The 12,965-nt window shown below is 45.6% G+C and overlaps 1 protein-coding gene across 8 annotated transcripts in view; it reads left to right on the top strand.

Annotated features, from left to right (window-relative positions):
• Positions 1-11,841, top strand: part of DUSP16 (dual specificity phosphatase 16) — a 95,345-nt gene extending 83,504 nt beyond the window's left edge. For all 8 annotated transcript variants that reach the window (XM_023643141.2, XM_023643138.2, XM_070269918.1 and 5 more), the window contains 3 exons: positions 515-674; positions 6,071-6,194; positions 8,086-11,841. In XM_023643141.2, coding sequence (XP_023498909.1) covers positions 515-674; positions 6,071-6,194; positions 8,086-9,262 — 1,461 coding nt within the window. In that variant the 3' untranslated portion in view covers positions 9,263-11,841. The remainder of the gene's footprint in view (positions 1-514; positions 675-6,070; positions 6,195-8,085) is intronic.
• The last annotated feature ends 1,124 nt before the right edge of the window (positions 11,842-12,965 follow it).

Genomic DNA, 12,965 nt, shown 5'->3' with positions numbered 1-12,965 from the left:
ATGTATTTGTAAGAGTCATCAGCATGTAGAACTGATAACTGAAGCTGGGGAAGTAGATTCAGCCTTCAGAGAGGGTACTGAGAGAGAGAAGACTGCCCAGGACTGTGTCTTAGAGAGCAACCCGCGTGTTCAGTTTGGGAAGAAAATGTTCTTGTGTCTGCTTATATTCTAAAGTCATCGTAAAGAGTTGTGGTTTTATTTTGTGTTCTTCATTCCACTTCTCTAGTCATGAAGATACTAGAGAGTTGACTATACTAATGATGTGTGATCTTCACACATACCATTTTAAAACAGCCCTTTTTTACCCTTAAAAGAAATTGCTGTGAACTTAAGTCTCTAAATGTTGCCGTGCCTGCTAGGCTTTTGGACTTGACTGATTGAATGAACTCGGATTATTTCAAGGAAACTAGTAATTTTTATCATTACGTTCCAACTTTATTCTTTCACAACGATCGTGTATTTTATGAGGAGAGTGTCGACTGTGAGTCACTTTCCTGGCTCGTTCCCTCCGTAGGAGCTGATGCAGCAGAATGGGATTGGCTATGTGCTGAATGCCAGCAACACCTGTCCCAAGCCCGACTTCATCCCCGAGTCGCACTTCCTGCGAGTGCCTGTGAATGACAGCTTCTGTGAGAAGATCCTGCCGTGGTTGGACAAATCCGTAGATTTCATCGGTAAGTCGCTCAAGTAATACCACGGTCCTTTGGGTTATGGTCTCATGTGTAGGTGCACCCCTTCCTGCCTCCCCTTTCTTTCTCTTTAGAGAAAAGGAGCCTATCCCAGAGATTTCAGAAGTCTGAAAACAGCACATGATGCTGCTTATCTCAGTTAGTTGCCAAGGTGACGTGTGTGTGTGCCGTGCCGTCCTAAGGGCCTGGCCATGTGACATTCTAGCTCACTGAACACTCTCAAGGTTAAGCCTGAGGGGGTCTGTGATTATGTTATCTGCAAGTGTTTGAAAATCAGTTAAACTTTTGGGGTTGAATTTTTTACCCACTTGTTCAAATTCTGTGAAAGACTTTGGGAACTTTGGTGGCATTCCTTAAATGGTTTTTGCCTTGCTGCTATGTTTTCCCCAGAGAAAAGTCAAAGCCTGTGAAAACAAATCGCATTACATTTCAAGTCTTTATGTCACAAGATTTCTAAGCCTCAGTCCATGTGCCAATAATTTCAAGTAGTTATTGGATCTAATAAAATTCCAACACTCACACACTCACACACACACACACACACACACACGCACACCCCACACACACAGAGGCTCATTTCCTTGAGCCTCCCCAACTTTTAGCTTCAGATGCTGTTGTGACATTGTGGTGCCGCAGGATCAGGTCTGCTGGTAGTGATTTGGTCACGCGTTTGAAACATGGTTCCCGAGGAGAATCCTCTCTAGCCCCTGAGCAACATACCAAGGTGTGGCTCCTGGGGCTCCATGGGAGGGGTTTTTGTTGTTTTTGTCCCCTAGTCACATAAGTGTGAACACACAAATCCATAATTAAAGACTCTGAATTGGTTACTGTAATTAAAAAAAAAGAATTAATTCCTTTTAAAAAGTGAAGTTATGTAAATTAAGCCTCTCCCTATATTCTTTCATCTGTGAGAGGAATTTTCTAGATGATATTTTTGGAACTTTGGGTCATTCTGAAACAGTTCTTTTTTTCCCCAAGATTCCAGATTGCCAAGAGTTTTCATCTTTAGTTAAGATGCTTTCTGTGAAACATCTGAAGATAAATGGCTTAGATAATTCACATTAAAATAATCACACACGACCCTCCCCAAATTAATCCCCCCACCATTGTACTTCTAGGAAATATTCAGCATCTCATTCAGTTTTTGCCTCTTCAAAAGATAACAATTATGGTTAGTGTTCCCATTGTGTGTCACATCAGTACAGACATGTGGCTCTAATTTCAGCTGAAGGTGCGTTTTCAGAATCTATTTAGAAGAGAACATGATTCTGTTGAATCGTGACAATGTCTAAGCTTTAGGAGGGTTAGTGAAAAGAGAGAATATGAATAACTTTGCCCCCCACTTAAGTTCTTCTTTCTTGGGAGATATTGGGGTCACCCTGCCACTTTTAATTCATACAAAAGGAATTTTACCATGTTCCAAGTTGGTTAAATACACACACATAAACACACTGTGATTTATTTGTAACATCTGAAAATATTTCACTTGCTTGGCCCTATTTACTAGGACCACCGTCTTTATCCCACACAAATAATTCCAGGCAAAATCCCCAGCCCACTTGTGGCATCCAGCCCATGCTCACTGTAGCTGCTAGTCTCCTCCGGGGCGTTTTAAGCCACAGTTGGTCACAGCAGAGTATGTCATGTGAAGACGGACCCTCATACCAGGACCTAATAACTTAGAGGCTTGTGGGGGTGATTTTTGTTGTTACTTAAATTTAAATAAGTTGCTGGGTTTGTTGGAAGGACTCAGGTTGTCCTGGACGTTTATCTTTGTTTTTAGTCACTGTAGCCAGTGGTCAGCACGGTTTGCCTATTTGTGCTACAGGACACTCCCGAGGTGCCCCCAGCCCCAGGTGGCCACCTATATGGGCTTTCCTCCCTCCTGCCGTCCCCCTGGCTCCTGCCCCGCCTCACCTACCCCTCACTCATGACTGTGCACATGTGTGGGCCATATGGGGAGGTCATTAAGAGTGTGTACTTTGGAGCCAAACTGTATTTGAGTCCCACCTTCCTTGGCTATTAGTTAAGTGATTTGGGGTAAGTTACTTAAAACGTCTCCGTGCCTCAGTTTCCTGATTTGGGAACTGAAGATAATCTGTCTACCTGGTAGGGATATTGTGAGGATTAAAATAGATAATATACGTAAAACACCTTGCCAAGTGCCTGACTCATCATTGGTTCTTAAATAGTAGCTGTTTGACAGATTATCTGAGAAGTTCCTTTTCTTTTTCTTAGAGCTGTACTGCCCCCTCAGTTACGACTCCCTTCCTTCCGGCCTTTGTAACTTCTCATCCACGCTGGCTCCCCTTACCTTTTCATTTGTTGCCCTCTCTCCCTTTTTTGAAACCTAGATTTTGTCCCTGAATTGCTGCGGTGGCAACCTGCTTGTCTGATGTCCAGTTTTCGCTGTCAGTGCCTCCTCGCTGTCCTCTATTCAGGACCCCGCAGAGGCTCCTTAATTGCCCACGCGACCTTAGCCCAACATCCCCAGACTCTCCAGCTCCTGCGTGCCCACCCCCCACCGCCTTCTCAGGGGTTCCTGGCCGCACAGGCACGAGCTCAAGCCCCGCAGGCTGCTCTGTGCACCTGGTCCTGTCCCAGCATAGGGCCCTCCTGCACACGGTCCCCTTCTCCCCTCGCCAGGTCTCTGGGTGTTGCTGCCTTTGCTTTAAGACTCACTTTAGCTCTCACTTCTGCCAAGATGTCTGTTCTGATGAACCCCACTCCAGTGTAAGCGCTTTTTAATCAGATTTTTAAAAACACATCATCAAAAGAGTTCTAATGGTAAAAACAGTGTAAGTATGAGGCAGCAAATTTGAAAAACAGAGAAAAAGAAACCTATAGCCTGAACATCCTAACACATCCGTTATCATCATTTTATTTCCTCCAACCTCTGTTAAATTTTTTTATAAAGCTTGCTTTTTTAAATAGGTATTGGTCAGCCAGCCAGTATTGACTGGGTACTCACCGTGCACCCAGTGTGCACCCACAGTGGGGGGCTTACACGCAGGACCCTTCCAAGTCCTCATAGTCAAGTTTTGAGATAATTACTAAAGATAGAGAATATTGTCAACATTTAAAAAAAATTAAACCCAGCCTCCTTCCAATAAGAATTTGAAGCAGCTTACAGTAAGAGATGGGGATCAGAAGATAGACACATTCACACACATACACATTAAAATGGGATAAAAGGGCAAGAACCAAGTAATATGGGGCTAGGAAAGATACGGTAAAATCTGTGAATGACAGTTACCTAGTGAAATTGCGTGAAAACCATAGCTTTGAGCTTCTTAGCAGCCAACGCAAAAGGGGAAATACTCAAGAGTAGTAGAGGCTAAATACTATAGAGTTGAGAGAAGGAAGAGAACTGTGTAGGCCCAGGAAGGAAGGAGGGGACTGTGTACACAGGTTTATGTAACATCATAGTGTATGGTACGTACTTCTTTGTTTCAGTGTCACTGTGTATTCGTTTGTTATTGTTTTACTGTGTTACATTTCCCTATCTAAAAGGAAGCTGCTTGATTGTTCCTATACTGTCTGAAAGCTCTAGGTGTTTTGTACATAGTGACTAATAAATCATATACATTCGAAATTTGTGGCACTTACAGCAGAGGTGGTGAGATTAGAGTAGCTTTGTATTATTCAGCAGCTGGAGCAGATTCCCTGGGTATCCGTTAATTACAAGAATTTTGACGTAAGGTGTGGTCATATCAACTGAGACAAGAATGGAAACGGAAGACGTTAGCTCCCTGGCAGCAGCTCATGGTGAGCACACATCACTGTTTAGAACTGAGGCAGGCGGCACTGGCTACGATGTGAGTTGCTTCCAGGCTGGTGAGAGAGCTTCATCCACTCTCACCAGAAAGCTTTGGAAGCTCCTCAGCAGTGAGATGGCAGCCCTGTCTGATTGCATTTCCTTGGTTCTTGGTTCTGACAAAGCGTCCATGAGTCCTTCCACCATTTTGGAGAATTAACATGCTGCCATCAGACAGTAACTCCTGGATATAAAGGAAGGGATCAGATTCCTTGGTCTTCATGAAAGTGACCCACTAAACCTGACTCTTGGTAGATGCGTGGTTTTCTCCATAAATTCAGCAAATACAGTTGAGCCAGTTTATGACATACAGAAAAGTCTCCTAAGAAAAATAGGGAAACTATAGGAAGATAGGTTCTTTAAGCCGGCTTTTTTTTTTTCCTTTTTGCTGAGGAAGATTAGCCCTGAGCTAACAACTGTGCAAGTCTTTCTCCACTTTATATGTGGGTTGCTGCCACAGCATGGCTGACGAGTGTTATAGGTCTGTGCCTGGGATCTGAATCTGCGAACCTGGGCCACTGAAGCAGAGTGCACTGAACTTAACCACTATGCCATGGGGCTGGCCCCGAGCCAGTATTTTTTAAAATTTTATTTATTTATTTTTTATTGTTTTTTTGAGGAAGATTAGCCCTGAGCTAACATCTGCCACCAATCCTCCTCTGTTTCCTGAGGAAGACTGGCCCTGAGCTAAGATCCGTGCCCATCTTCCTCTACTTTATATGTGGGACACCTGTCACAGCATGGCCTGACAAGTGGTGTATAGGTCTGCACCCAGGATCTGAACTGGCGAACCCCAGGCTGCTGAAGCGGAACGTGCGAACTTAATCATTGCGCCACCAGGCGGCCCCTGAGCCAGCATTTTAAAGGAGCTTGACCTGGCATCTGGCATCTTTGTGTGTCGTGATGTGGTATCATTGTGATTGTCTCTCCCTCTCCCCACCTCCCTGCTTTCTAAATAGTAATGGATGTCACATATGTTTGAAATGGAAAAATATTTTTGGAAATTTAATATCTCTTGTATGTATCAAATCATGTTGTACACCTAAATAATACAATGTTATGTGTCAATTATAGCTCAAAACGGGAAAATCTAGTATCTCCTACATAACTAAAAAAAGTTGAAGTGTGATGGGTAAACGAAATATTAGCTAAATCTTAGGATTTGGGATGTTATTTTCGTTATACTTTTCTGTGTTTCTGAAATTTTCTACACTAAACAAGTAGAATCATGTAATCACAATGTAAGATTTATACTCAGGGAAGTTACTAAAATAGTAAATAATGTAAAAAATACATGAAAAGTACCGACTAAGAGTCAGGCGATCTGAGTCAGGGACAGACGGCTTATTAACATTTTGACCCTCGTTGTCCTGTATGTAAACAGTGGGGGAATTATCTTCCACTACCTCCTCTCCGCAAAAGAATATTGAAAGGAAAAAGATGTAAATACGTGAGATTTACTTTGAGGTGGCAGGTGAAAGGCATTGTGTAAGTAAATGGAAACAAGATTTCACTGCTGAACAGAGTCCTTACTACTGACCCTTCTTGGATTTGACTCGTGCAGAGAAAGCAAAGGCCTCCAATGGGTGTGTCCTCGTGCACTGCTTGGCTGGCATCTCCCGCTCCGCCACCATCGCCATCGCCTACATCATGAAGAGGATGGACATGTCCTTAGATGAAGCTTACAGGTGAGGACGCGAACATGCTTCTGTGGTTGGCTTTTCATTTCACCTGAAACCTGAAGCGCTATGACGGTGACAAACCAAATTAAAGCAGATGGTGATGATTTTTGTTATACTCTTGTAACTGTGGGTTTTTAAATGGTCTTTCAAAGAGCGGAGAAGGCATTTTTATAATTTAGCATTAATTCTACCCTAACGTGTGTCAAATTCATCCTCAGCTCCTTATTAAGTTTAAGGAACAACAAATCCAAACAGAGATCTCTATCCTGTTACGTGAGTTTGTATGTTTCCCTAATTGAGGAAGTACCATTTCTTCTAATTTACATGAGAAAAAAACTCCTGGAGGATGCTCCTTATAGGGTTTCTACTTTGCCTCAAACTGGTGTCTCTTTCACTGGGAGGAAAGAAGCTAATAGAGGCAAGTCTAAAACCAAATAATCGTCAAACTCCATTCATCGAGTAAAATTTCCTGCGTTCTGCAGTTGCCACGTGTGGTTTTGACGGGGTTGCCCTCCCTCTCAAGATGGGAGGCAGATGACCAGAGCACCAAGGACTGGGGTTCTGTTTAGTGACTGGTGGATGTGAGTCCTCTGCGCGTCTTGTTGGATAGAGGTGGTTAGTTTTCGTGTGCTAAAGGATCGCTAAATGGAGGCTCATGCAGCAGGCCTGTTGTAACTACTGCACTTTTTCTCAAATTGGAAAATGTGGAAAAAGGACGAGCTGCCTGAACAGCCTCTCATTTGAGGAAGGAGACTGAGGAGATGAGTCCTCCGTTTGTCTGCACCAGTTCTCTTGTCCTCTCTAAAGCCCTCTTGCACCATGTAGAAGCCAGAGGAGAAGGCACCTTCCTGTCGTGTTATGCCGTCCTCTTATAGGGCAGGGTCCTTCCTACTTTACACTTGTGATGGCTGAGCCCGTTATTTCTGTTTTTGTTAATTTGCTTTAGGTTACTCGATTGCCAAAGAGTTTATTTTTGATTTTTCTCTTTCTGTATTCAAATAGAAACTTCCAGTGTTGTTTCACTCCTGCATCTTCTGAGAAGTATCCACGAGGGTCGGAGGCCACTAAAGAATTTACTGCCTCTAACAGTTTTTATTTCTGCAGTGAAACATAAAAGCCATTTGTAACAAGTTTTGATCGCTTGATGAATCTGCTTTAACATGGTGGTTACAAAAATGGACCCAGACATTAGACCTGGTTTTGAATCTCAGCACCATCACTTAGTAGCCGTGTGATTTGGGGCAAGTCACTTGAGGACTTTGGGTACCTAGATGACGGGGATAATTCTGCCCACCTGCTGTAGAGCAGTGTTGAGGAGTGAATGAGCTACTGCTGTTTCTGACGCGTTGGCGTAGTGCTGAGCACATGGAGACCATGCTGTGGCTGTCCTGTCACAAAGAGAAGGAGCTTGGAAATGTATGCTTTGATGCTCTGACCCTCGATACCCTGTTTTCTGGTCGTTAATGAAGAATGTGAAATGTTTTGAGGAAGTGACTGTGGGACTTTGAGAGTTATGGTATTGGAAAGTTGAAGCTGGAGAGTGGCTGTGAGGCTGTGCTTCTGATGGTGGCACCGTGGGAATGTGGGGGCGGTCCCTGTTGGTGAGGAAAGAATCATGTCTTATCAATTGCTTTGGAAGCCTTGGGTCCTTGAAAATAAGGGGGCTAAAACGAGAGCTTTTGGGGACCTGGCCCCTCTTCCTAGGTACATGTTATAAAGCTCCCCCAAGGAAGAGGCCCCTGTATTCTCCCCCTTGAGCTGTCTCCCTGAGTAAACCAGTCAGCTTCCAGAGGTACTGCGGAGGGGCTGATAATTCCTCGTCTCAGTTATTCACTTAATGTTCAGGTAAAGTATGGTTGTAAAACTCGAACTGTTTTGTTTTTTCCTCTCTTCATAGATTTGTGAAAGAAAAAAGACCTACTATATCTCCAAACTTCAATTTTCTGGGCCAACTCCTGGACTATGAGAAGAAGATTAAGAACCAGACTGGAGCATCAGGGCCAAAGAGTAAACTCAAGCTGCTGCACCTGGAGAAGCCGAATGACCCTGCCCCTGCAGCCTCAGAGGGTGGACCGAAAAGCGACCTGTCCCTCAGTCCACCCTGTGCCAACTCTGCTACCTCAGAGGCAGCAGGGCAACGGCCTGTGCATCCTGCCAGTGTGCCCAGCGTGCCGCCATCACTGCTAGAGGACAGCCCGCTGGTACAGGCGCTCAACGGGCTCCACCTGGCCTCAGACAAGCTGGAAGACAGCAATAAGCTCAAGCGTTCCTTCTCTCTGGATATCAAATCCGTGTCGTACTCAGCCAGTATGGCAGCATCCTTGCATGGTTTCTCCTCATCAGAAGATGCTCTGGAATACTACAAACCTTCCACCACTCTGGATGGGACCAACAAGCTATGCCAGTTCTCTCCGGTCGAGGAAGTGTCGGAGCAGACTCCGGAAACCAGCCCAGATAAGGAGGAAGCCAACGTCCCGAAGAAACCTCAGACCGCCAGGCCTTCAGACAGCCAGAGCAAGCGCTCACATTCAGTAAGAACCAGCAACAGTGGTGCCACCCAGAGGTCCCTCTTGTCTCCGCTGCATCGAAGCGGGAGTGTGGAGGACAACTACCATACTAACTTCCTCTTCGGCCTTTCCACCAGCCAGCAGCACCTCGCAAAGTCCGCCGCCGGGCTGGGCCTCAAGGGCTGGCACTCGGACATCCTGGCTCCCCAGACCTCCACCCCGTCCCTGGCCAACAGTTGGTATTTTGCCACGGAGTCCTCTCACTTCTACTCCGCCTCCGCCATCTACGGGGGCAGCGCCAGTTACTCCGCCTACAGCTGCAGCCAGCTGCCCACCTGCAGCGACCAGGTCTATTCCGTGCGCAGGCGGCAGAAGCCAAGCGACCGAGCTGACTCACGGCGGAGCTGGCACGAAGAGAGCCCCTTTGAAAAGCAGTTTAAACGCAGAAGCTGCCAGATGGAGTTTGGAGAGAGCCTCATGTCGGAGAACAGGTCGCGGGAAGAGCTGGGGAAGGTGGGCAGCCAGTCCAGCTTCTCAGGCAGCATGGAGATCATCGAGGTCTCCTGAGAGGACGGCCTCTGTGACTTCCATGGACAGCTTTTTTCTTGTTCACAAAAAATATTCCCTGTAAATCTGAAATATATATATGTACATACATATATATTTTTGGAAAATGGAGCTATGGTGTAAAAGCAAAAGATGGATCAACAGTTTTTCTCTTAACATCCGCATTTGAGAGATCCGCTCATATTTCTCTCAACAAAGTGGAAGGGCACGTGGCAGGTTCTCCCCTAGATAGATGAAACGATTTTATGCAGTGAATTGCACATCCTCTTGTTCTTAGTGAATCGAGTTTTATTTGGTGTTGGAGACAGAATCCCCTACCAGTTGTTGTGCTACAAAGAAATCTCAAATGCTAGCCCTCGTCCAGTCCCTTCCATCGTGCACCTTAGCGCTGAGACTGAGCCAGCTTGAGGGTCAGGTGGGTAGACCCTTTTAGGGACAGAACCTAATGGTAAATCCAAGAGAAATGATCAATTCCAAAGCTAACGAATTCCCGCTCACCTGACGGCCGAGTGACGCGAGCATCATTCTGCTGGACGGACCGTGCGGGGCCTTGCCAAGGTCGCGTTTAGAGCAAACCAGTACCTCAGAGTGAAAGTCGGGGCGTTCCCACCGCACGTCTGGTAGCCCATGTTCTAGGCATTGTGACCAGTAGGGAGCTAGTCCCGCTTGTCAGACCAATTTAAACTGTCCATGCACAGATGTCCAGCTGGGCCCGGATGGAGGGAGTCCACTTTTTCTTTCTTCTTCTCAGCTTTATGAAGAAAGAGAAGGGAAGCCATCTGGGATTCAGTTTAACAGCCAGGAATCTGGCAGTGCAATGATTTAAGCTAAGGTTGGGAGGCTAAACAAGTCTTACTTCCCTCTTTATAAATCAGAGAATTGTTCAAAATGGGATTGTTAATCCTTTAAATAGAGATTAACTTGGTTTCAAGCCAGATGTGAGTTTTTGGTAGCAGAACAGCAGCACCTCCAGGTTCCCAGCCACAGTAGGTGTTTTCCATTTCTGTTTCCCTGCACAGATACATTTTGTAAAAATGTGACAATAAGGTAGAATTTTATAGGAAACTACCAGAGGGAGAAAAACGAAGGAAAGATTGAAGAAAGTAAAATTGCTGAGGAGCAGCAGGGAGCTGTTGTTTTCTGGATGTTTCCTTTCCCCTCAGCACGCGAGGAGGGTGGCGTGCCTGTGATTCCCTTAGAGTTGCAGACTCGCTGGTGGGGCTGGGGGCCCGAGTGAGCAGGGACTGGGCAGAATCAAACGGCGTGGGAGGCAAGGAGAGAGCGGCTGGACTGTGTTTCGCTGTGAGCGGAGTGGGAAGCCACAGCTGAGCTATTCTCAGAAATCGTCCCCAGCACTTTCTTAGTAGAAAGGACATAGCAAAATGGAGTGGGCCCACGGCCGCTCAGCCCTTGACCTACAATCACTGTACAGAACCAGTCCTGGCAGCTGAAAGAGGAGGTGATTAGAACCAGTACACAAGTGACAGGACAGATCTGCTTTTAAACTTCCTGGCTTGAGTTCTCTCAACAGTGTGGTCCTCTTCTGAAACCTTCACTCACGTCAGCAGCTTTGGGGGTGGGGGGGGGTTATCTTTGTTCTTTACTGTAAGTGTAGCTAGTTGCTGACTCATATCTCAGGTTTTTCTATGTTTGAGAAATGGACAGTCCTTTGACTAGGATGTGACTTAATGTTTCCTATGGTGACTGCTAAAACCAGCACAGAATGACGTGATTCAAAACTGACTTGATCATGACGATGACCTTCACTGAACTGGTTATGCACAAGTGACATGCTGTGAGGGGGGGCAGAAAAAGGGTAACTGAGTGCATCGTTACCTTACTGAAAAAACTGTTAAATGATCTGAGTTGGTTTTTCTGTGTACATTTAAATTTTGGATGTAATCAGACATTCTCACGGTTTCACACAGCAATTTTTGATGTGTTATGTGTACACACACCAAATGGCTAACAGCTCTCTGTTTGCAGAGTCTGGTCACAACTGTCAGACACGTTTCAGAAGTGAAAGCAATAGCTCCAATGTTAGTATGTTTCGGGAGGGTTGGGGACGTGGTTTTCACGAGATCTTTGGGCAGGAATTTGCCTCCCATCATTTGGGATTTCTCTCGGCCACGCTCCCCTTCCTTCCTGTGACTGTGATGTAGTCATACACTACAGCCTTTAGTCCTTGATTGCTAACGTCCAACAATCAGTTCTCAGAATGAAGACCAACCTGCGGAAGGGGTGGCCTCAGAGCGGCCTGGAGCTGACGGGCGTCGCAGGCCACGTGGGGCAGCTCGCTTCGGCGCGTAATCGTAGGGGAGGCCCTGCAGTCTGCTAGGAGGATACAGAATGGTGATTTTAAAGAGCAAACTAGACTTCTATGTGAGAAATGCTGGAAAATGGTTTAGGACATTTGTAAAGTTAGGTGGAAAGACTGTACAAATGTTTAATATGAATATAGTGTTCCTTGGGAATAAGGCAAGCTGTTGAATGGTTAAATTGTGCATTTCTCATTTTGATGTGTCATGTATGTTAATATGATGAAATAAAATCAAAACTGGTACCTGTTTATACATAAATATGAGAAAGGACCTCTCTTTGCAGCTGTAAACTTCTTGGGAACAGCAGCATCCAAGTTGTGAAAGGAGGCCGTAGTGGGACCTGTTCTGCTCCTCTCACAGCAAAGAGTTTAGCTCAAAATAAAGTGTAGGGCCGCCCCAGTGGCGTAGTGCTTAAGTTCACATGCTCTGCTTTGGGGGCCCAGAGTTCACAGGTTTGGATCCCAGGCATGGACCTACACACCGCTCATGAAGCCATGCTGTGGTGGTGTCCCACACAGAAAATAGAGGAAGACTGGCACAGATGTTAGGGCCAGTCTTCCTCACAAAAAATAAAGAAGTGTTGAGGTCATCAGATTGTGCTCCGTTATTCACATGAAACGTGGGATCATTAGCTAACAATTCAGTGCCAGCCTTCATTCTTTCCTGTGTCTACCAGATGCACACTACGCTGTAGAAACTTAAGGCACTTGGTGAATATTTGGTGACTGAATCCAGAATAAGTCCAGAGTAAGAAGAAAAAAGACCAGATACATATTCGTGGTACATTTTAATATAATATGTAAATGGTTTTATAATTCTTGTAGGGAAAACAAGGGAAAGTTATTAAAGATCTGTTCCCCATCCTTGCCATGTACATCTTCATGACTTCTCTGCTTATAAGTAACATTGGACATGACGATTTGTGAGACTAGAACTTGTCAGTTTGTTAATAAAGAATTATGCGTTAAAGGAATAAAGGATTTACCTCCAGGGCAAGCAGATGGAATAACGGCGATAAAAAGAATCACAGGTGATAGCATGTAAGTTGGTTGGGAAAGGCTTCTGAGTTGCAGTCAGTCCAAGCAGGACTGGACTGGGTGAGCGAAGACGAGGAGAGCTGTGTTGGCCAGCGCCTTGCAAAAATCTGGAGGTGGGCGTGGGAGAACGAAGGGAGCAGAGGCGGCGGGAGCGGCAGGAGCGGCTTCGGAGAAGGGGCGGGTCTTGGGAAGGGCTGTGGGTCGAGCCAGTTACTACTTAGCGCAGAGGCCAGCTGAGCACATGGTGCTGGAGGACTAGTTTGGGTTGCACGACTACAATCAGACCAGGCTTAGAGTAAGGGCAGGGAGGGAAGGTGTGGATGTGAAGGGGGAGAGGCACATCCT

Source organism: Equus caballus, chromosome 6 (assembly GCF_041296265.1).
Source record: "Equus caballus isolate H_3958 breed thoroughbred chromosome 6, TB-T2T, whole genome shotgun sequence".
Lineage (NCBI taxonomy): Eukaryota > Metazoa > Chordata > Mammalia > Perissodactyla > Equidae > Equus > Equus caballus.
The sequence above is the reverse complement of the archived record's forward strand: the minus strand, read 5'-3'. Positions and strand labels throughout refer to the sequence as shown.